This window comes from Chrysochloris asiatica, unplaced genomic scaffold (genome assembly GCF_000296735.1).
Source record: "Chrysochloris asiatica unplaced genomic scaffold, ChrAsi1.0 scaffold00314, whole genome shotgun sequence".
Classification (NCBI taxonomy): domain Eukaryota; kingdom Metazoa; phylum Chordata; class Mammalia; order Afrosoricida; family Chrysochloridae; genus Chrysochloris; species Chrysochloris asiatica.
The window spans coordinates 289,571-313,071 of NW_006408832.1; the positions used below are offsets into that span (position 1 = coordinate 289,571).

A 23,501-nucleotide genomic window follows, 5' to 3' on the forward strand; every position below is an offset into this window, starting at 1 on the left:
GGAGGGACCCTACTGGACAGGATGGGGCCCTAGGGGACAGCAAGAGACCCAGGAAGCAGGCGGGATGCTCAGGGAGCCAGAGGATACTCAGGAGGGGTAAGCAGAGGGATACCCAGGAAGCTGCCCTCCAGCTCACAGCCACACAGAGCAACAGACAAGAAGCCTGGGGTGGAGATGTTGGTGCCACCTCCGGGGAGGCCTGTTCCATCCCCGACCCCTGCTGCCAGGGGCAAACCCGATGTGGTGGAGTGGATTCTGGTACATAACGCACGTTTGTCGGAGCAGAACTGTGCTCGGTAGGGTTTCCATTTGTTGCGTTTTCATTTGATCACCAGGCCGTTCCTCTGAGGCGCCAATCTCTGACTAACACATGCGCAATAAGCATCGTTCAGGGAGTCCCAGGTGAAACCGAAGCCTGGAAGTTACATCTCCACATGGTCAATCTCATCACACGAACTGTTTGCCCTTCTCCAGATCCAAGGTTCATGGTCTGGCTCTGACTCTCTTGGTCTTTGGGGCCTTTGTCGACCTAGAAGGCGAGGGTTGGAAGCGCAGACTCTAAGGCCAAGACTGAAGGGCTCCCTTTCCCAGGGCCCACGTACGCGCCCAAGGCCTCGCTCAGTTCCTGCATTCTCACCTACACGGTGTCAGCTCCCGGCCCCTGCCTTAGCTCCCGAGGTCAGTGGTCACCGCCCCACGCCCAAGACAACAAGACATCTCCTGCTAGAGCATCCCGTGGAAACGGAACCAGTACTTTCCAACCACAAAAAGTCGTTGGTCCTTGCCTCCACTCAGGGCTGGGGTTGGGGACTTGGTCAGGTTCTCACGTGCACCCCCACGCTTCCCCACAGAAGCCATTGGTGGGACCTGGAGCCCAGAGATGGGCTGGTACACGAGGCACGGAGCGCGGGAGGACAGTCCACCGCGGGCGGCTGGCAGGGCCAATTGCCAGGGTGTGGGTGAAGGCTGAGCCCGCGAGCCAGAGGGAAGGATGCTGTTTTTTGGGTTGGGGGCGGGGAAGCCCCCGATTGGCGGCCGGAAGGAGTGATGTCACGTCCGGCGGGGGAAGCCCTGCCTCAACACCCCTCGCCTCCGCCCCCGCAGGTGGCGCCCCGCCCTGGGCGCTGGGCGTGGGGGCCCGCCCTAGGGTCCCCTGCTGATTCGCGCCCGCGCGCCTCCTGCCTCCGGTCCCAGCCGAGAAAGCTACGGGGTTGCGGACCGAAGGGAGCCCCGGCTCCGTGGGAGAGGAGGCGCCCCCTGCGCCCCAAGACCTCCCCTGCCGCCCCGCCCGGCCGCCCCGCCCTGCGCCGAGGGGCCGGGCCGCTGGGGGAGGGCCGACTGGGACCGCGCGCCGCGCTCTGGGCGCCGGACCAGCGCCGGCCCTCGCGCCCCGCGCTGCTACCGGCTTTGTTGTCGCCGCCGACTCGGAGCGCGGGCCGCGCTCGCCGGGACCTTGGCGCTGCCCTTCGTGGGCGCCGGGAGCCGGGAGAGGCGTGGGCCGCCGGGCCTCCATGGAGCGCCGGGCCCGCGGCTGGTGGCTGCTGTGCGCGGCCGCCGCGTTGGCCGCCTGCGCCCGCGGAGACCCAGCCAGCAAGAGCCGGAGCTGCGGCGAAGTCCGTCAGATCTACGGCGCCAAGGGCTTCAGCCTGAGCGACGTGCCGCAAGCGGAGATCTCGGGTGAGTGCGGCGCCCGACCCGGCCGCCTTGTGTCCATGGGCACCCCTGCTCCACCTGAACCTCCACGCACCCTGGCGCGGGGTCCCGCCGCCTGCCCTAAGCTCTGTGGGGCCCTACGCCCCCGCTCTATGCGGTGCTCCGGGCCGCAGGCGTCCCTGCTCCTTCATCCATGGGTGTCCCCACTCGGAGTACTCCTCCGAGCCGCCGTTCGGCCCCGCGCGGCGGCGATGGCCGGGAGTCGGAGCCCCGCTACGCCGGCCGCCCTCATCGCGAGGCTGGTCCGAGCGCTGCTGATGGTGCTTCGGACTCCCACGCCGCTGGGCGGCCTTTCTCGGAGTCTGGTCGCACCCCGAGGTGCCCTCCCGGTCCTCAGCGAAGGCAGCCTAGGGGGGTTGTATAAGCGCCCTGCCCTCATGCTTGGCGGGAATGAGGGCACCAGGGACGTAGGAGCGAACGGTGCGCTTCGTGAGCGGGACTCCGCCGGGAACTTGTGCTCGCGTGGCCTCAGCTCCGGCTGCGCACCGGCTCGCTAGGCCGCCCGGCACGGCAGTTCAGCCGCAGGTGGTGGGCGCCTTGGATCCGCCCAAGTCGTATCATTTCTTTGTAAGAGCGCTCAGCCTGGCCGGCCGGCGGGACCCTCAACCTTACCCTCACTCTCAGTGCCGGCCCCCCCGAGAAGCTTCGAGACAAGAGCGTAGGGTGAGGGATGGGACGGGAGCGCCTCTGTGACGGGTCCTATGGACTCTCCAACTGCAGACGTGTTCAGAGCTGCCATGTGTCTGTATAGGGTGCCTGGGCCTCAGTCAGCAGGTGGAGTAGACCAGGGGGAGGCCGGTGAAGGGCCGGCTGCTGGTACCCGTCATTCTGACTGAGAAAGTGCTTCAGTGGGGACTGGGAGTGAAGGGAGCCGGCTCAGGACCCCTGCTCCCAGAGGGACAAAACCCACAGAGAGTCCCTGGCCGCGGATTCCAGCCTTTTTGTTGTTGTTATGTACCGTGGAGTCGTTTCTGACCCATAGCAACCCTGTACAGGGTTTTCAAAGCTGTACATCTTTACGGGAGCAGAAAGCCTCATCTTTCTCCTGGGGAACAGCTGGTAGTTTCGAACTGCTGACTCTGAGGGTTAGCAGCCTGATTCATAACCACTACGCTACCACAGCTCCTGCCTGGGGATTAGTAATGTCCCTGGGGCGAGAAGGAGTCTTGCCCACCCTCCTGCAGCCTCTCTGTCACATGGATCCTGGGCCCATAGAGGCACTTGTAGGTCATAAGGGCCTGGGGAGGAGGGCGGGCATCATAGACCCCCACACACCCAGGCGTGCCTTCCTGAGCCCCACCCCTGTTAGTGCTGTGGCTGGGTCTGTCTGGGGCTGCCCTGCTGATCTGCACTGGGGGGGTTGGAAGGTATAGAGGGGTGTGAACTGGAGCCCCGCTAAGTGAGTCCTGGTTCAGCTGTGCACCCCCCCCACACACACACACACAGATGCTTTCACCTGCATCCCTGTCAGTCCCTGAGTGTCCTCTAGAAGACCCCATCACCCACCCTGATACACCCACAGCCCCTTCCCACCATCCCTTGGCACACCAACTCCAGCTCTTGCACCTCCAGCTCCTCCTCCCTCTTCCCATGCACCCAGGTGCACCCTAGCTCTCCCCTCCTCTGCCTGTGCACCCTGGTAGAACCCAGCCCCTCACTACCAATGCCCGTGTACTCTGGCCCCCTCTGTCTCTTGCCCTGCACCCCAGTACACCCTGGCCCCCTCCCCTAAGCCTTGCTCACAGCCACAGGTCTCTGTCCCTAGTTAGGGCAGGAGACAGTCAGACAGTCAGGAGTCTGGGCAGCTGCCCTGGGCAAGCACGGGGGGGCCGGACCCAATGGTAGGAGGCCAGGCTGGGGCAGGGCCCAGGGCTAGCAGAGCATGTCCGGCACCTTCGTGTGTAGTGAGGAACATGGACTTTCCATCACCTTGTCTGCCCTGATCTCCCTATATCCCCGGAACTCAGGAGCCCTTACCCCATCATGTACCCGGAACTCAGGGTGCCAAGAAAGTGCTGGTACCATGTGAGACAGGAAACAGGATGACCTCCTTCTGGAACAGCCGTTGTCACAGGGCGCTCAGCCCAGGGTCCCATCCCATTAGGCACTGCTCTTAAGTTAGGCTCTAGTCATCTGGCTTCGTGTTCAGGGCGCCACCTGGTGGCCGTGAGGCGCACACCAACCTGGAGCGTCTGACCTCGCAGCATGTGTGAAGCCACCTCTGGGTGGGACTGGTAGAGGTTCCACTCTGGTTCTCTGGGGACCCCGGCTGGTGAGGGGGGAGACCCAGGATGTCTAGTGTTTGCAGAGTGGAGTTGGCCTTGAGTATGGAGGATGAATGGGGAACTTTAGCTCATAATAGAGGGACTGCTCAGCACAGTGGGCTCCACTCCTGTTCTTGTCTGATACTGGACGGCTCTGTCCTTGTCTGGTACTGGACAGCCCAGGCAGAAAGCAGGCCCAGGAGTCACCCTGCCCCTGAGCCAGACACTGTGCCAAGGGACAGTGGCCAGGCTTTGAGTGGAGTGTCTCAAGAGTGGATGAGACCTAGGTCCCACCAAGTGCCCACACCTGTGCAGATAGGGTGTCACCTCTACCAGCCAGGTGTTTTCTGAGGACCAGCTCCTTGGCCAGTGGACAGCCTGCTGCGCCTCCCAAGAAACAGGTGGCATTTTCTCTCAGTCCTTTTGTTGGTCCCTGGGCCCAGGGGCAGGGACAGCATCTGTCTGTCTGTCCATCTGTCTGCTCTGTTCAGTTGCAGAGCCTGTCCCGATCTAGCATAAAGCAGGTCCTTAACAAACATGATGCAGCCTTTCTGGGGGTGCACGTGAGGCTCAGGAGGGTGTCTGGGGGAGGACTATCAGCCTGGGGCTCAGTGTGAGGGTCTGGAGTGTATAACTTTCAGTGTGAGCAGAGCTGTGCCTTGTGGAGCTGGTATAAAGGACCGCCATCAGTGGCAGATACCTGTTCTTAGTGAGAGTCCTCCCAGGCCCTAGGTCCCCTCCCAAGTCCTAGAAGGGAGTGCCTTAGCTGGTCCCACAGCTGTGGTCAGGCGTGCCCAAAGTGGACCTTCTCAGGTCCGTGGGGGCTCTGCCTGGGTCCCCAGTGTGCCGCTCTCTGGCCACCCGTGTGAAGCCACCCTTGGGCGGGACCTGTTAGAGTTTCCACTCCGGTTCTCTGGGGACCCAGCACCCTGTCCCTTCCCTGCATAAGGAGCTAGTGGTTTCATCATCCCCAGCACAAGGACCCAGCTCGGTCCTGTGGGTGGGGGCATGGGAGGGGGACCCAGGGGAACGGTGATGGGCAGGGCTACCAGCGTGACGGGTCCCTTGTTGGAACGTGCACCGCCATGCTGGATGGTCTGTCTGCTCCGAGCAGTGGGGTCCATGGTGGCCTGGGAAGGGAGACAGTGCTGCTCCCCCAGTCTGGACACCCTACTTAACCGCGTGTGCCTGTGAGCCTCCGTGGGTGACCTGAGATGATGACTGTCCTCACCGGACCCACTCTCTTCCCGCCCCCTCATACTGTAATTACAAGTACTAGTCCCAAACCGATACCCCTTCCTGTCTAACAAGTGAGTGGGTGAGGGTGTTAGTGTGGACCCCTTTTACAGTAAACCGAGGCTCAGAGAATTTTGTTCAGGGCTGTCCATGCTGGCTGAGCTTTCGGGAAGCCATGTCTAGCTCCTTCATGGAAGTCCCCGGCTCTCAGAAGGTGAACCAGGTGGCCAGGGTGTGCCGCCTGCCCTCCCTGTCCTGAGGGACTGGCTAAGACTCCCTTAATTCCAGGCGGGCCTAACCATGCTGGACCACGTCCCCTAAATATGCCACTGGGCCGTGCTGAAGAGACAAGGTGGTGGGTGGTCTGTGTAAATTGCTGCCCTTCTTGGCACTGCTTGCAGGGTGAATGGCAGCTGGACTGTGTTTGATGCGGCGGTAGGCAGGGCTCCTGCGATGGGAGACAGCCCAGGATGGGTGGGCACAGGGTGCCAGAGGCTGGGGAACGTCTGTCCTTGGGACCCTCCTCCCCAGACCCGGAGGTGGAGGTGTTCCCATATGGAGATTTGGGACTTGTGTCAGGACGTGGTGAGAACCAGGCCCCCACCGGGCCCTCACAGCCTGACACAGTACCGTGGGTGCACTGGAGTCCATGCTGTGGGGGAGGAACCAGCCCAGAGGGGGAACGTCTCTGGGCTAGCTGCCCATCCAACCCCTGCTTCAGCCGCTGTGGCCTTTCCTACTGTGTTTGTCTGAGAACAAGCCTGGGCAGGTGCTGTAGGTGCTGAGTGGCCCTGGGGGATGGTGGGGTACCGTGAGGGGGTGTTGTTGGGGCCTTGGGGACTTCAGCTCTCCTCCTCCAGCCCTGCCCACATCCAGGCTGAAGGTCCCATCTGCAGCCGGGTGTGAAGTGGGGCTGTCTCTCTCCCCAACCCCCTGGTGCACACCTGGCTTGTCACATACCCCCCGCACCCCAGGGTGTGGGGAGCAGGTCCCTTCTCCAGCTTCCTTAGGGGTTGGGTGGGAGGTAGACACTGTGGATGTTGCAGGTGAGCGGGACACTGTCCTAACTAAAGTGCAGTAGGCTGTTGCTGTCACTATTGATCCTATAGTTGCTATTGTGTGCCGTCAAATTGCTTCCAACTCACTGGGACCCTGTATATGGTTTCCTAGGAACAGCTAGTGAGTTTGAACCACTACAGCACCATCGGAGTCCCTAACCCTGCTGAGCAGTCTCATCTTCCCCGCCACCTTCCAGCTCACTTCCTCCCTCTAGGACCTGTTATTACAGAGTGGGGTGGGCCATGAGACCTTGGGAGGAGGGGCTGGGGGGCAGTGAGGTGAGGGTCTGAGCAGCAGCAGAGACAGTCCGGGACTGCTGCTTCCTGGCACAAGGCCCCACCTAGGCACTTGCTGCTCATTTGTGCTAAATGCTCCCTGAGTCCCGGGGCTTGGCGGGATGACAGAGCGGCCCCGGGGGCTCCAGTGTTCCTGTTCCCACTGCATGCTGCTCTCCATCTCCTGGGCCCTGGGCTCTGCCTGCTGCACTGCTGTCTGCTTCCCAGAGGAGGGTGCTGGCAGGGGCTGCTTACAGACTGTCCCCGGGGTCAGGCCGGGGCTGGGACTTTATGTGTGCCAGCTTGAGGACTAACAGTGAAAGGTGTGCCAGCATGCAGCACCAGTCTGCGGTCGCCTCCCACCTCCCTTGATACCCCAGGAGCTGAATGCAGTCTCTGCCCAGCTTTATCAGCAGCTCCTGACCTGTACCAACCCAGTGCCCAGAGGTCCTGCTGGACTTCCAGAATGGGCAGGATCAGGGTCCTCGGGGCAAGCTAGACCCCACTTGGTCAGAGGGAAACTGAGTCCCAGAGCGTGGCTGCCGGGCTCAGGCGGAGAGCCAGAGCTGGGTGCCCTCTCCAGGCATGCTTCCGTCCCATCACCTCGAGGTCCCAGCCAGGTACTGCCATCTGCTTGCTGAGTGCATCTCGCCCTCTGGCCAGAACGTGCCAGGTTTCATCAGTGATGAAGCTATTTCCTTAGGAGAAGCAGGAGCGGGGTGGGACTACTGGAGCCGACACACTTAGGGCCGGGCTGGGTGGTCCCTGTGGACCTGAGCCACGGCCACAGGAATACGTGCTCTGGAGACAGGGCCAACCTGAGAGCTGGGGTCAAGGCCAGGGATGAAGACTTCCTGCAAGTACAGACGGAGAGGTGGGCGGTTGAGGAGGCCCAGGGCTGCTCATAGGAAGGGTCCAGCCTGTCAGCACAGCACAGCACAGCCCTACACTCTGCCCAGCATCAGGGATATACAGGACCACAGGCTGGGGAGCAAGCGTCAAACTCAGCTGCTCAGTCACCCCCTCAGAGCTTCACACGGTCAGCGCTGGGGGCATCAGACACGTGTGTCTGTTACCCTGTCTTCTCATGAGGGACAAGGAAGAAGTGGACAGGCCAGGCAACATGGGATGTTCGTCTTTTCTTCCACCCATCCATCCATTCACCCGTCTCTCCATTTATCCCTATCTGTCTATTCTTCCATCCATCCCTCATCCATCTGTTTACTCACCTACCACCCATTCATCATCTGTTCATCTATCTGTGTGTTCATCCATCCATTTATTCATCCATCCTCCCACCTACTCATCCTTCCTTCCTTCTGTCCATCGTCTGTCTAGCTATCCATTCTTCTTCTGTTCATCCATCCATTCACCTATCCATCCATGTACCTACCCTTCCTTCCATCCATTCACCTACCTGTCCATCCATCCCTCATCTACCCATCCATCCATCTGTCCTTCCACTCATCCATTCGTCTGTCCATCCATCTACCTAAGCACCCTTCCTTCATTCCATCCATCCATCTAACCATGATCCACCCTTGTGTTCATCCTCTATCCCTACCACTCATCCATTCATCTATTCATTCATCCATCTACCTACCCAGCCATCCTTCCTTAACCCGTTCTCCTGTCCAACCGTAGTCCATCCACCCTCTACTCTGTGCTCTGCCCAATGCAAGTTTCTAAGTACAGAGATGACAAACTGCAGTCCTTCTTCCCCACAAGTGAACACAGCTAGCTAGTCAGTGTCCCCAGACACCAACAACAGTGGCCTGAGCGCTTTGAGGGGCTGAGGCTAGTGGTGGCTGCTGACTAGCCAGTGACCAACCCCATGGGGAGGTGAAAGGAGTCTTGTAGTTGGGGCTGCCTTAGCCCTTCACACCACCCCCGGGGATGAGCCGAGTATGATGTCCAAACTTGTCCTCAGTGCCCGTCCTTGCTCATGGAGCGCATCCCCCACCTGTGACCATCCGCAGACCCTGGGGACAAAGCTGATGCCACCCGCTGCTAGTGTTGGCTCAGGCGTCCGCACATCCCCGTTGTCACGGAGCTCGGAACACACCACACTAACAGACTATTCAAGGGACTAGGCTATTGAGTGACTCGTCCCCTCCGGACCCATCACTCACCTCTCAGCCTAGGGGACTGCCCTTGGGACTTGTTCAGTTCACTCCCAGGACAGGTACCCACTCAGGGCTGGGTCCCAAGACCTGGAAGTGGGTGGGACAAGGTGGAGCCCCCAAGAAAACCTCCCCCTCCATTGAGAGAGGAGCGGTCAGACTCACACTGCCTCATCCTTGGGGGAAAAGCGGATGCTCCTAGGAGTGTCACATGACTGGGGGGACCCTCCTCAACAACAAGGGGTTCCCCCGAGACTCCAGCAGTTGCTTCTATGGAGAACACCAGAACTGAAGCTGTAGACCACTCCCGGAACGGGGGACACCTCTTTGCTTCCAGGGCCAGGAAAGAGCCAATTCTAGAAGGACAGGCAGGCTGGGAACAAACACAGCTATGAACGGGAGGTCTTCTGAGGCTGGAGTTTCCTCATCCGGGTCCATGGGAGCGGCCAGGGTCGGCCTTCACACAGCTCATGCACTGGGATGAGCCACCATACACCCACCATCATCCCAGGGTCTCCTGTTCCTCTGAACATAGATTGTCATGGTACATGGAAGCCCCCGAGACCTGCTCACTAACCACACCATCAGTATTCCCACATTCCGCCGCACACAGAGCAGGCTGTGCACCTAACCCTCACGCTCACCACGGGGCAGTCGGTGACAGGTCTTGTCAAATGAACCTCTCTAAGAGCCGTCTGTGATGTTCTGACAGGTTCCCATTGTGTCCTCTGCACTGCATGCTTTTAAACCAGTGTTATCCATAAACTGGGGGTGGGGTGGGGTGGGGGAGCTGTGGGCAGGACCTCGTGCTGTGCCTCACCCAGCAGTGCCCACTGTGGACTGAGGGTCTGCAGCAGGGAGCGGGGAGCCAGGGCAGCATCTCTATAAACCTTGTGTTGAGCAAGTTGTTACGTGTGAGGGGACCCTGGGAGATACAACCAGTTAACGGGCCATGAAATCGACTCGCACTTAGGGCCACCCCGCATGTTGACGGAGTAGAACTGTGTACCACACGGATTTCAATGGCTGACTGTTTGGAAGAAGATCACCAGGCTTTTCTTCTAAAGCACCTTTCAGTTAGCATCACCCCAAAGCTCTCCACGGGTGTCCAGCAGGCCCACTGCATACTAGGTGCTTCAAATGGCAGCCAGCAGAACCGAAGTTGAGTCCGTGCCGACCCCATGTGTGTGGCAGTAGAACTGCACTCCACGGTATTTTCCAATGACTGGGTTTTCACAAGATTGCCAGGCATTTCTTCCCAGGCCCCTCTGGGTGGATTCCTAGGGAACAGAACACCACCCTTCAGCCATGTGCCTCCGGGGCTGTGGAAGACACAGTGGTATAGCGCTCAGCACCTTGGAATTGATCACAGCTATCAGGTGTTGGCTTTGTGGTTTTAAGACAGAGACAAGTCAGGTGCAGGGGTATAAATGTACCACAGTCCACAGTCACGCCCACACGAGTGACACCAGCCTCCCTCGGCTGTAAAGACCCCAGCTTGGGGATGAGACCAGAGCCCCGGGGCTCAGCAGTGCCCACATCAGGTTTTTGCACCCCCAGCTTTCTGCATGCCATCACAGACCCCAGGGGCTACCCTACCACCACCTGAGGAGACGAGGCCTTCCCCAGCATCGGGGACGGCTTGGAAGAGGAGGCACGTGGGAAGGCGCTGGGAGAGTTGGGCTCCGGCATCTGCATGCTTGACCACAAGAGAAGAAAGAGGGGTGGTGAGCTGGTCCCTGGCAGGATGGAAAGGCTCAGATGCCTCATCAGCCAGAGCGATGGTCGCGCACTGCCAGCTCTGACTCGTGAGGACCCTGGAAGACAGATGGCTGCGCCCGCCCTATAGGGCTTCACAGAAGCACAAAGCCGCAGTTTTCTCCCTTAGAGCCACTGCGGGGTTTGAACCGCCAGCCCTTGCCAGCGCTTACACCACTGGGCCTCCTAAACTGAGCCTTGTGGTAAAGTGCCGTCGAGTCGATTCTAACTCATAGCGACCCCGGATAGGGTTTCCAAGGAATGGCTGATGGGTTTGAACCACAGACCTTGTGGTTAGCAGTCTAATGCCTATCCTACAGCGCCACACTAGGACTCCTTACTCATCCATAAAGAGGGATGAAACAGCCTGAGTCCCCAAAACGCCATGCTGAGTGAAGTAAGACAATCCCAAAAGGGCTACCATGAAGTGTCCAGGTGGGGGCCCGGCTCTAGCTCTCTGGCCAAGGAGTGGGTGAGGCACAGCACGAGGTCCTGGTTCATGAATTGGATGCAGAGAGCAACACCCCAGCAGGGAGGGACTCATCCCACATAGGGCAGCAGGGTGTGGGGAGGGGCTGTCCAAGGGACATCAAACTACATCCTGGAAGGCTGAGGGGGAGCACTGAGGTTTCAGAGCAGGCTTGAACTTGGGGTAGAGGAAGTGCTGGAGGGAGCTTAACACCCAGACAGGTACGGGCCTGTACACTTGTGGTGCTGGAGGGAGCTGTACCCCCATGTGCTTCTCGGGCAGAGGCTGTGTACGCACCACAGCCAGGCCTCTGCCCCCAGAAGCTTCCGTGTGGTGGGGCAGGTCAGTGGCTAGGGCAGGAAGCAGGAGTGTCCCGTGTGGGTGCCCCTGTGGACCTATAGTAAGTACCTGACTGTATGCGCCATTTAGTGACCACGGAGCCCCGAGAGCCTCTGGGGCCCTTGAAAGTGGTGGGCTTGTGCTACCGGCAGTAGGGGGCGGGGTGGCGCTGTGGCCAGCTAGCCCTGGCCATGTTAACTGGAAGCAGCAGCCGGCAGTGGTGGGCAGGCTTTTCGTTTCCCCTACAGTGTAGATGGCACCTCTTGAGCCAGTTTTGTTGTTCAGTGGCTCATCCTACAGAGCATATTCGGCAGCAGGTCTGAGACGTGGACAAGTCATGGAAACTCTCCAAGCCTCTCAGTGTTCACATCCATCAGGTGGGGATGATTGTGTTTTCCTAGTCCCAGCAGTCATGCTGGTGAACCCTGATCCTTGGGGGTTCTCCAGGAGGCTGACACCCCCTTTCCCTCCTGCTGCCGACCTGTGCAGGGGTGAGGCTGCCGAGCCAGGGAGGAGTGTGTGAATATAAGTATGTGCATGTAGGGAGGCCTGCAAAGAGATGCCAGCATCCGCAATAAAACCACAGCCTCCCATTGTAATGGGATTCAGGATACATGGGGGCTGTTTAGGGTGTTTTCATTCCAGATAAACAACAAATAGTATTTAGCATAAGTATGCCCCAGATACCAAGTAAAAGTAACATCCCGGGCTGTTTGACAGTAAGAACCACTGCTTCTTTGCCTGAAATTCACACATGCTGGACGTCCTGTACTAGATCTGGCCACCTGACCCACGGAGTGTCCCAGGCTCGACTCAGCTCCCAGCTCCAAGAGGACACTTACCATGCTGGGCAGAGAGGTACTGCTTGGCAGCTGAGGCCACTGGGCAGGGCTCCAGGAGGGCTGTGCCAGGCAGGCAGGCGGGTGGCGCCTGCAGGCTGAGCTATAAGCATGTCCACTCCTGCCTCAGCCTCTGCCCGCCTGCTCAGGAATTCCCCGGGGGTGAGAGTCCAGGTTGCTGATCTGTAGAGGCAGCGGGGGAGGTTACTCAGCATGAAACAACTGGGTCAGGCTAACAGTGGCCTCCAACACATGTTCCTTTAGTGAGCAGCTACAGGGTCTCTGTGACTTAAGGACACATAGGGGGGCTTGAGGAGTCCTGATGTGGTGCTCCAGGGTAAGCACTGGACTGCTAATCACAAGGCTGGTGGTTCGAGCCTACCAGCTCCTCTGAGGAACAGAAATGAAGATGTTTGTTCCCTTTGAAGATTTACAGTCTTGGAAACCTATGGGACAAATTCTATTCTTCCCTGTAGGGGTCTCACTGTGACTCAGAACCAATTCAGAAACAGTGGGTTTGGCCTTGTGGTTTGAGGGAGTTTGAGCCCATCTCAGCACCTAATGAGTGTTCGATTGTATCAGGTTGGGAACCTTGTGAGCGTAATGCCCCTCACTGCCCCACACCCCCTTGCCCTGTGTGCTGGTGGCTCCCCTGGCAGCCAGGATGGATGGCCTTTCTTGAGTTCATGGCTGGACGTGCCTCTCCCTGTACTTGTTTATACCTGTGGATTATTCATTCAGCACAAGGCCTGGTGTGGGGGACTGGACAGGAAGGGAATGGAGACTCCACACACACACACACACACACACACACACACACACAGCTGCCCTCCCAGTGAGAGAGAGGGAGAATTCTGATGGGGGCTGTGGCCGGGACAGACTCCCAGAGGGGGCAGAGAAAGGCAGGGCATGGATACCAGACAGCCAAGACTTAGGGCCCCTAGTTTGTGGGAGGCTTCAGCAGAAGTGCTGGAACTCTGAGGCAGGCTGATAGCTTGGGGAGCATCTGGAGGGAACAGCCTTGTCACCTTGAAAATGCTCCTCTGAGGCACTTTGCTAAAGTGCTTCATCCTGCAGGTGGGCTTTTGAGTGAGATGAGCGGCCCCTCCAGGAGAGGTTGGTGCTGGAGCCAGGCTGTGCAAAGTGTGCCCCCAAGGCACCGGGATCCTGGGTCCGCATGCTGACTGGGAAGGGAAGGGAAATCAGTTGTCTGTCCGGACTGGGGCAGCCAGGCTAGGTGTGCAGGAGGTGTGGCTGGGTGAAGGTTGGTTATGTCAGAGGGAGTCCATTAGAATATTGGAGCCGGTGGTTCGGGGGTTGGGGGCCTGGTCCCTGTGGAGGAAAGGGTAAGGAGAGGGTGTGGGGTGACAGTTGGTCTCTGAGCCCAGTCAGTGGACAACTGGTCTTCAGCAGGACAGGGGACTACCAGGTGTCCAAAACCTAGCAGACATACCCCAACCTTAGCACCAGCCCTGGTTAGAGCAAGGCGCGCCTGAATTCAGGTCTGTGCTGCTGGCGGGGAGGAGAGCGATCTGCACCCCGAACCCAGGAAGGAGGACTGGCCCAGGCCAGGGGCTGGGCAGCGGAGAGGAAGGGCTATCCGCACGCCCCCCAAGGCGGGGTGCGCGCAAGGCGCCGCCTGCAGTTTCCAGGGAGACAGCGGTGGCGCGAGCGCGGGGCGGACTGCGGGAGGCGCGGGTGCGCGCGGGGAGCCGCCTCCCCTCCACCGTGCGCGCCAGTGCAGCTGCGGCGCTGCCGGGGGCGGCGGCGGCCAGAGTCCTCGGAGCGCCGACCGGGCCGCAGCCGTTCGCGTCGCTCATCCTCTGGCCCCCAGCCCAAGCCTATCCAGCCAACCTGCCCGACTCCTCCGCCTTGTCCCTGCCGAAACCCCGCACGCACACCGCAGCTGGGGACGCCATCGCTTGGAGCCGCCGCCGTCGCCGCCGTGAAGGGGTTTGGGAGGCCTGGCTGGTTGGCGCCAGCGGAGCTGGAAGCCGGGCTAGGCGATCCCGCCACACTGCAGCTCCATCTCCCGCATCGCCACTGCCCCTCAGCCTGGGCGCTCCACCCAGAATGCTCCGTCATCATCATTTCCCCACCGCCTGGGTACCAGCTTCAGCTCCATCCCTGCCTCCACCCTCACCATCGCTCTACCGTCGCCGCCGCTCCTGTATCCCACCTTCATCCGCACCCATCGCCATCGTCACCCGTGTGCCCGCAGCCAGCTTTCCCTTCCCCCACCTCTCCCCGCCACCCTTGCCTGCCGCAGCCCCCTTCCTGCAGCAAGCCCCCCTTCCTCCAGCCTTCAGACCTATCCCTCTCGCCCCCGCCACCCCCTCCCCACACCCGCCGCACCCACTGCGGCAGCCCCTTGCCCGCCAATCGCGGCGCCCTCTCCCCTCCCCCCTCGCCTGCCGCAGCCCACCGCGGCGCGGCCCCCTCCCCTCTCGGCCGCGCCCACTGCACCAATGCGGAGCGCAGCGCGGCTGAGGCTCCCGGCCCCTCAGCTCGCTCCTGGAACTCCGGACCACCCAGCTACCCCGCGGCCACGCTCGGGCCGCCACCGAGCACTTGGCTCCGCGGACGCCTGCCCATTTGGCGCTGGTCGCCGGCGCGGACATCAGCGGGTGGCTGGAGAGCTGCGCTGGCCTGGGGGCGGGCCGCGGAGGGGCTCCTTGGTGACGCTGTCAGTTGGCTGAAGTGGTGGCGGGGTCAGGTCTTTGGTGAGGTTGTGGAGAGGGGCCGGGAAGCTTTGGGAAGGGGAGGCTGCTGGGATGGTTATCCTGGTGTTGGGGAACTAGAGAGGGCGACAGAAATGTGCTCGGTGTTGGTGGAAGTAGGACCGCCTCCTGTCGGATCTTAGGCACTCGGGTGCCCCCACCGTGGCAGACCCCCGCCAGGGCTTCTTGGTGAGGGAGGAATAGAAATGGAGGTCTGGAGTCCGGCAGGGGCGCTGTCCGGGGAACCTGGGCCTCCCTCCTAAACAGGCTGATGGGCATTCTGGAAGGGTCCTGGCCCCGAGCAGAAGCAAGCACACGGAGAAGGGTCTCTGGCCAGAAAGCCTGTCCCGCCCCTCCCCCAGCCAGCTAAAAGCAGGGTGGGGGGGGGGTGCGTGGAGTCCATTCCGACTCATAGTGAGCCCTGTACAGGGTTTCCGAGCAGAAAGCATCATTTTCCTCCCGCGGAACAGCTGGTAGTTCCGAACTGCTCACCCTGACGTTAGCAGCCCGATTCGTAACCACTATGCTACCAACGCTCCTTAGAATGGAGGGCTCCTGATTTCCAAACCTGCCCTCTCTCCCTGGCTTCCTCTGGGCGGGTTGCTTGGACTGTGTCAGGACTGAATTCCAGGGGGCTTTGTGGGGTTCTGGGAAGTGGCTTTCCGGCAGGTTGGGTAGGTGTGAGCAGCGGAAGTCCTTCGGAATGGGGCTTGGCTTGGTGCCACTGACCCTCTGCAGTCTCCGTGGCGGAGCCGGCACCAACTGGTCACATTGCTCCCAGGGCCAGGGTCCACACCTGGGGTGGTGACTGTTGGGAGGTGGAGTGTTGGGAAGCCGATGATGATGGGGGGGAGAGGGGGCAGAAGGGGGTGTGTCAGAGCCTGTAGGACACAGAACAGCCGGTGGTTTAGTGAGGAGAGGGGGGATCTAGGGTGACTCCAGCGGTGTAAGTCTGAGGGGAGAAGATGGCATGTGGGCCTACCATCTGGAGGAGCCACAAAGGGCAGGTGCATTTAGGGAGGTAATATGTGCACAATGTTCCAACCCTGGACATGCTTGGCCCGAGGGCACCTGGCTGGCTGGAGCCTGGGGATTTGGGGTCATGGAACAACCCTGCTCAAAAACAATTTAAAACAACAACAACACTGCCATCGACTCCGACTGTAGGATAGAGTAACAACCCTGTAGGATAGCTCCTTCTGGTCTCCTAGATTAAAAATCTTTACAGGTACTGGGATTTCACAGCAAAAATCAATACCCCTAAAAACCAAACCCCAGAGCACCTGGCCAGGGCAGTGTCCCTGAAGCTAAAGGCACAACCAACCACCTGTTGAGGCAAAAAAAAAAGGATCAAGGAAGAAGGAGGGGACATTGGTCCGAGTGATGCTGACCAGAGGGGCCCGGGGAGCAGGGACACTGATGCAGAAGGGCTGCTGTTGGCTGAGGCTGTAGACTTGGAATGGGCACTGAGGTGTAGGGAGGGGGCACTGCTTGGCAGCTCTAGGAGGGAGGGAGGGTCTTCCTTTCCTTGGGTGTGCTGAGAGAAGGAGGGGGTAGGTGTTTGAAATGACAGAAAACAGAATCCATCTTAGGGGCCAGACCACCTGAGACATACAGGGAGTTCATCCCGAGCACACCCCCTTGAACTACTCGGCTCCAACCAGGAGGGGTGGCCGGCTGTGCTGGCTGGGGTGCCTAGGACTAGCAGGCTGGGCTTGTCCCCACGGTCCCCAGGGCTCAGCAGGAGGGGAGCGGGAAACCTCTGTGCCTTCGACCCACCCCCACCCCTAGTGACTCTCGACTTGCCGTGGCCTCAGGCCACTGCTTGGCCCAGCCTGCCCCGGGGGCCTCAGGCCGGCGCCCAGGCTCTGGCTCCGTGTCTTCACTCCCGTGACTGTCCGAGGAGGGAGGGAGGGACGGGGGCTGTGCTGGGGCGGCCGGAACGGCACAGGTCTCCGGGCTGGCTGGGCGAGGTGGCCAGGCAGCGGGGAGGAAGCCCACAGGGTAGGGCCAGCTCACATCTAGGAGTGGGTGCGTGGACTGGCATCACAGCCCCCTCACCTTCGGGTCTTCCTCCTGCCTGTATGGATGGGTGGGCGTTTGGTCCCCAGAGGATGGGGCCCCAAGAGGGAGGAGCCAGCAAGGGTGGGTTCGGGCCTAATCCACACACAGACTGTGCCCCCCTCTGCCTCAGACTCAGCAAAATCCCACCCTAGGATATCAGCTGGAAATGCTAACTGCTCCCACTAAGAAGTCCCCAGGCCCGTCCACCCCACCCTTACGCTTACCCTGGCTAAGACACTCATACCCGCACACCCCAAGCTCTCTGCTCCAGACAGCCCCTGATGAGAGGCAGAATAGTGCCCCTTCCAGGTGCCTCATTGCTCTGCCCCCCACCGAAATCACCACCACCACCAGCAACACCCATGGCTCCCAGAGGCTTTCTATAGGCCTGGGTGAGGGTCTCTGGCACCATTTCCACCCCCTTGTAGCTCAAAGCCTCTCCTCAGGATGCCCTTGGTGTGAGAAGGGTGCTGACCACCGACCCAGGGAGAAGCCTATACCTACCCGAATCTTGCCCGAGGGTGGGGCGGGGGGTGGGGGGGAAGGTCCCGAGTCTTGAGATAGTCAATAAACAGCTGAGACAAACACTGAAGACTGGTCCCTGGGTGTGGTCAGGCCTGGGCGTGGTTAGCGGGGAGCGGGGATGGACGCTGCTCAGAGCTGGGTTAGCTCCCCCAGTACCCCCCCACAAAGGTACACCGGCCTCAAAAGGGCCTGACCCACTCCGCTGGGGATCAGCTCTGAGCACCCTGATGCCCCCATCTTAGGTGGGGAGGCCACAGCAGCCCCCTCAGGTGGACACCCCTAGAGCAGCCCTGCCCTGTAGGGATTGGTCAGCTTTAGCTCTCTGACGTCTCTGCATGGGCCACGAGGTCCCCACCTAGTACACTGCCCCTCCTGTCCCTGGGCTTAGGGTGGTGAGAGACCCGGGTAGGAGCCAGGGATGATGTCACCACAGGCCCATGTGCCCCCCCCCCGCGGAACCTTCCAGAAAACCCGTAAGGAAAGTGGGGGCAGGGTGCCAACACAGCAGGCTGCATATAGGGGTGGCTCCTCCCTGCTCTCATGTCTCCTGCCCTCTGACCTCCCCCAAAGCGGGGGCAGCAGACTGAGCTAGCCCCCAACCCATCCCCAGCCTCCTGCTTCTGAGCTGAACGCAGAGTTAATTCAGTCCCTCCATCATTTATCTTAGATGCCAAACCCCCCCCCAATTAATTCAGTCTCTCCATCATTTATCTTAGATGCCCCCCCCATCATGGCAGGGTGGGCAGTAGTCCAGCCCTCCCTCCCACAGCCACAGATTTCTGGGTCCTTTCCTCCTCTCCCCACCCTCCTCTTCTTGAAGACCCCTAGAGCAGCCCAAGGAAAGGCTGAAGACTGGCAGAACCACCTGGTCAGGATCCCTGTGCATCCTCTCCTCCTCCCCTCCCCCACCCTATCGCTTAGCCCACCCCTCTCCTTCCTTGGCCTCCTCTCCCTTGAGGCCCCCAGGTTGGGGTATGGGCTTTCCTTTCTGTTTGCTGGCTGTTTGCTCACCAGCCTAAACCCTGACACCTGGGAACCACACTGACCCCTCCCAGCCTAGGACCCTCCCCCACTGCGCTATCCTATCCCCAGCCCAGGCTCCTGGTCAGAAAGTTTGGTCCCGAGGGAGCATCTGGTCCAGGACACGGGGTGGAGCCTGAGTCACTTTGTAACTTGGAGAAAAACTTACTCTCCTGCCCTCAGTTTCCTGGTCTATAAAATGGGATCGCCACCCTCCACAACACTGTTTTTTTGAAGATAGGATTCTAACCCAAACCACAACTTTGGCTTTGCCCTTGACTGTGACTTACCCTGTCCCGGTGTATGTCAGAGTACGCTCTGAAGATTGCCACACCTTTCTTCTGCTACGTCTCTGGGTGGGGTGGAGCCATCAACATTTTGTTTAGTCATCAAGTACTTAACAGCCATTTGTGATGCCCAGGGACCGCTTGAAATTGGGGTCAGCACATGAACTGTACCCCCACCCCCACCCCTTCTCTGACCGCCTCTGAATGGCCCTTGGTGTACTTGGGGAGGGGGGAGGCTGTTGCTCTCTCACGATTGTCCTCAATCCTGAGTTGAATGTCCCATGTGTGATCAAGTGTCACTGTGCACAGTCTTCCGATGCAGGAAACGCAATGGCAGCAGTTTGATGGCATGGGGCATCCAGTGTGGAGAGGAGGAGGCGGGGCACACCTGGGTCCAGGTCACTGGGAGGAGCTTGGGTGGCCCCCAGAGGGGCAGGGCGTTAACCCACCACCTGTCCAAGGTGAACCTGTCTCCACCCCCCTCAGACTTGTACCAGGACCCTGTCCTGACCCTGCAGGCTGTGCTCAGGGGATAGATAGTTAACTCTGGCCAGCCCAGACCACCATCCCAGGTCTCTCCATCACTCTTTCATGGTGGGCTCCCTCGGTCTGCCCTGCCCCTCTGGGGTACTCCTCTTCCTCCCTGTCCCCTCCCTTCAGGCCTGGTGCCAGCCCTCTGCCTGACTTACAGGTGGGAACCAGGCTGCTTGGAGATGGGGTAGGTTTCCTCCTCAAGTGTGAGTGAAGCAGGGGTGGTCTTAGCCTTGCCTTACACCCCACTCCCAAAGCCCTGGCCTGGACCCCAGTGGAGCATCTTCCCCTTGGGTCCCTCCAGTCCAAAGATGCCTGAACGGTGCCCGTCCAGTTGTTCCGGCTGTGCCCACCCCTCCCCTGACACTGTCCTTCCCCTGACAGGTGAGCACCTGAGAATCTGCCCCCAGGGATACACCTGCTGCACCAGTGAGATGGAGGAGAACCTGGCCAACCGCAGCCGCACCGAGCTGGAGACAGGCCTTCGAGATAGCAGCCGTGCCCTGCATATCACACTCACCGCCCAGCTGCGCGGCTTCGACGGTAAGCGAGAGGGGGTCCCAGCAAAATGGAGGAGGGTGGGGTAGGAAGCAATCCGAGGCTGGGCTGGTGCAGGTACCCCCAGAGATCCAGGGTACAGTTAAAAGAGGGGCTTGGATGGGGAATGTATGTCAATGCTGCCCCCAGACTCGGCACACTTGTCACTTCCTGGGGCCAGGGCAGAGTGCCCACCTGGCCTCCTGCCCACAGCAGCAGGACCCCCATTTCTGAGGTCCCCAGGAGTGAATCACAGACCCACCCCATGGCTTCAACTCACCTAGTTAGGTTCCTGTAGGTCTCAGATGAGGCCATTCAGAACTAGACCCGCCTGTGCCTAGGGTGGGGTGGGGCTACAGGTGGTCCCTCTAAGACCCACCCTCTTGCACAGCAAGCCCTCAGGCTGCCCCCAGACCAGTTGACTCAGGATGGTCCAGGACCCCAGTACCTCTTAAGGCTGAGAGGTATCTAGTCCGACTCCCTGTACCGGCAGAGCCACGGTGCACCCCCCCAGACTGGGGCACAGACAAAGCAGCTGAGTTTCAATCTCAGGATCCGAAGATAAGGTTTACAAAAAAACCATAAAACCCTGTCATCATGTCAGTTCCAACTCAGCGACCCCACGTGTCAGAGTCGAACTGTGCTCCATAGTCCATGCAGTAGAGCTTCAGACCTTTCTCCCAAGGTGCTTCTGGGCACACGCCTTTCGGTTCCTAAGATGTAGTGAGTGGCGGGGCTGGTCGCCCCATCCTTGGTCCCTGCCCCAGCACCTCCTGCCACCTCTCTGCTGCAGACTATTTCCAACGCCTACTGAATAGCTCCGAACGGGCACTGCAGGACACCTTCCCCGCAGCCTTTGGGGACCTGTACACGCAGAACACCAAGGCCTTCCGAGACCTGTATGCCGAGCTGCGTCTCTACTACCGAGGTGCCAACCTGCACTTGGAGGAGACACTGGCTGAGTTTTGGGCCCGTCTGCTAGAACGCCTCTTCAGGCAGTTGCACCCACAGCTGCTGCTGCCCGAAGACTATCTGGACTGCCTGGGCAAGCAGGCCGAGGCCCTGCGGCCCTTCGGGGATGCCCCTCGTGAGCTGCGCCTACGAGCCACCCGCGCCTTCGTGGCAGCTCGCGCCTTCGTGCAGGGCCTGGGCGTGACCAGTGATGTGGTCCGCAAGGTGGCCCAGGTGCGTACTGCTCACTGCCAGGGTCTTTCAGGAACCCCCAGACACCCCCACTCTCTGCCCTGTGCCCCATACTATGGCCCAGATGCTGCTTTGGGATCCGCCTCCTGACAGCTGGTCCAGATGGGAGCCTTCTGTCCTCACTGCCCAGTCCTATCCTCCAGATCATGACTGAGGTCAAGAAGGTCAGGCTTCCAGTGGACACTTCACCCAAGGGCCCCACCCTTCAGACCTGCCTGGTGTCCTTAGCAAGTCACCCCACCTCTGAGCCTCAGTTTCCCTGTCTTCATGGCAGGATGGTCATGCTTCCCAGTGGTCATGACCATGATGATTATTCCCACGTGTCCTGGGCCAGGCTGCCTTCTGATCCCACTGGGCCCTCCCCAAGTGGGGACAGTGAGGCACACAGTCCAGACGAGGCTGCCTTTCCTACAGGTGCCCTTGGGTCCAGAGTGTTCAAGGGCCATCATGAAGCTGGTTTATTGTGCCCACTGCCTGGGGGTGCCCGGTGCCCGGCCCTGCCCCAACTACTGCCGAAATGTACTCAAAGGCTGCCTTGCCAACCAGGCCGACCTGGACGCGGAGTGGAGGAACCTTCTGGGTGAGCAGGTCCCAGGCGCCCTCACGCAGGGCCTGCAGGAGAGGCGAGGGGGGGCTGGGCAGTGACTCAGAGCTGCACTGGGGCAGGTGCCTGGGAGGTGGCCCAGTGGGATTAGAGTGCTGAGTGACACCTGGCCAGCATGCATGTGTGTCAACATGTGATCTGATATGCATAGTGCTGATGATTGCATACACGCTAACACGTGAGCTGGTACATTCCTGTGCCCACACAGTGCGTTAACGTGTACATGCCAGTGAGAACCAGCACAGGAACCAACATGCACATATTGACACGAGGATCAGCATCCATACATGCCAACATATATGTAAGGTAACACATACATGCTGCTGAAATGCGGTGAGTCTGCCTTCATATTTGTCGGCAGACGTGACTGTGAACCTGTACATGGTGGATCCACATGTCAATCCCCTTTGTGTGGGATGGCAAGCCATTATGTATAAATACCAGCTCATACAACATAACATGCACATGACCTGATACATGGCAGGTCACTGTGCAGACATGCATGGGAACTGGTATGTTTTGACAGTAGGTGAGTCAATATGCATAAAAACTATCCCCTGTGTGTACCAGTGTTCTAGTGTGCAGGATAACATGATGGACCAGCCTGGGTATGCACTCCCAGACGAGCCCGGGCCTGTGCCCCGCGTGTGTATCCACATGGTAACGTGTGCATGTGACTCTCACCCCATCAGACTCCATGGTTCTTATCACCGACAAGTTCTGGGGTCCCTCTGGCACCGAGAGTGTCATCTCCAGTGTGCACATGTGGCTGGCGGAGGCCATCGATGCCCTCCAGGACAACAGGGACACGCTCACAGCCAAGGTGAGGGCAGTAGGGCATGGAGGGGTGGGTGTGTCTCCAATGTGGCCTCCTCTGGGCCTGAGACACCCTCCTGAACCCTGTGGTATTTCCCAGGTCATCCAGGGCTGCGGGAACCCCCAGGTCAACCCTCAGAGCACTGGGCCGGAGGAGAAGCGCCATCGGGGCAAGCTGGAGTCACAGGAAAAGACCCCTTCCGGCGTACTGGAGAAGCTGGTAAGAGCCCCATCACCGCGCCACCCCAGAACCAAGTCTGAGGCTTTGACCGTGGGAGGCTGGCAGACTAGCTGTGGACCACCCAGCAACTCTCTGCTGCCTACAGGTCTCCGAGGCCAAAGCTCAGCTCCGCGATGTCCAGGATTTCTGGGTCAGCCTCCCAGGGACACTGTGCAGTGAGAGAGTGGTCGTAAGCACCGCCAGCGATGACCGCTGCTGGAACGGAATGACCAAGGGCCGGTGAGATGCCTGATGCCCAATGCCCACCCTCTTCCCTGGGGCCCCAAGGGGCAGCCCTTATGGCCCTAAGTCTCCATGCTGGACACAGAACCCAAGGGTGGGCAGTTCCTAACAGCAACCGATTGCCCCCAGGGACCCTCTGGTGTCTCAGGTTCTCCCTTCCCAAGGGGGTGCAGTGTTAGTTACGGTGTCTGCCACCTGGGGCCAGTGCTTGGGAACCTACTTCCCAAGATGGCCCACTGTTGGGTTACCATCTACTGAACAGAGCCTCCCTTGTCTGTGTGGCCCTAGGTACCTCCCCGAGGTGATGGGAGATGGCCTAGCCAACCAGATCAATAACCCCGAAGTGGAAGTGGACATCACGAAGCCAGACATGACCATCAGGCAGCAGATCATGCAGTTGAAGATCATGACCAATCGGCTGCGCAGCGCCTACAATGGCAAAGACGTGGACTTTCAGGACGCCAGTGAGAACTGGAGGGACCTGCGTGTGGGGTGGGCCGGGGCAGGCCCTGAGCACTGGGCCTGGCCAGGAGCAGAAGAGAGGGAGGGACCCACCAGTGAGTGGGCAAGGGGACCAGGTAGGGATGGATGGAGGTGGGATGGCCCTTAACCTCTGGGCTGCAGGCAGCATGGAGCTGGTCAACCACAGCACTGAG

General features: G+C 60.0%; 1 protein-coding gene across 1 annotated transcript in view; it reads left to right on the top strand.

Moving 5' to 3' along the window:
- The first annotated feature begins 1,511 nt into the window (after window positions 1-1,511).
- Window positions 1,512-23,501, top strand: part of GPC1 (glypican 1) — a 38,368-nt gene continuing 16,378 nt past the window's right edge. The window contains exons 1-8 of the mRNA XM_006875220.1: window positions 1,512-1,677; window positions 19,607-19,765; window positions 20,553-20,944; window positions 21,377-21,542; window positions 22,259-22,389; window positions 22,483-22,602; window positions 22,709-22,842; window positions 23,134-23,309. Of these exons, the coding sequence (XP_006875282.1) occupies window positions 1,512-1,677; window positions 19,607-19,765; window positions 20,553-20,944; window positions 21,377-21,542; window positions 22,259-22,389; window positions 22,483-22,602; window positions 22,709-22,842; window positions 23,134-23,309 (1,444 nt within the window). The remainder of the gene's footprint in view (window positions 1,678-19,606; window positions 19,766-20,552; window positions 20,945-21,376; window positions 21,543-22,258; window positions 22,390-22,482; window positions 22,603-22,708; window positions 22,843-23,133; window positions 23,310-23,501) is intronic.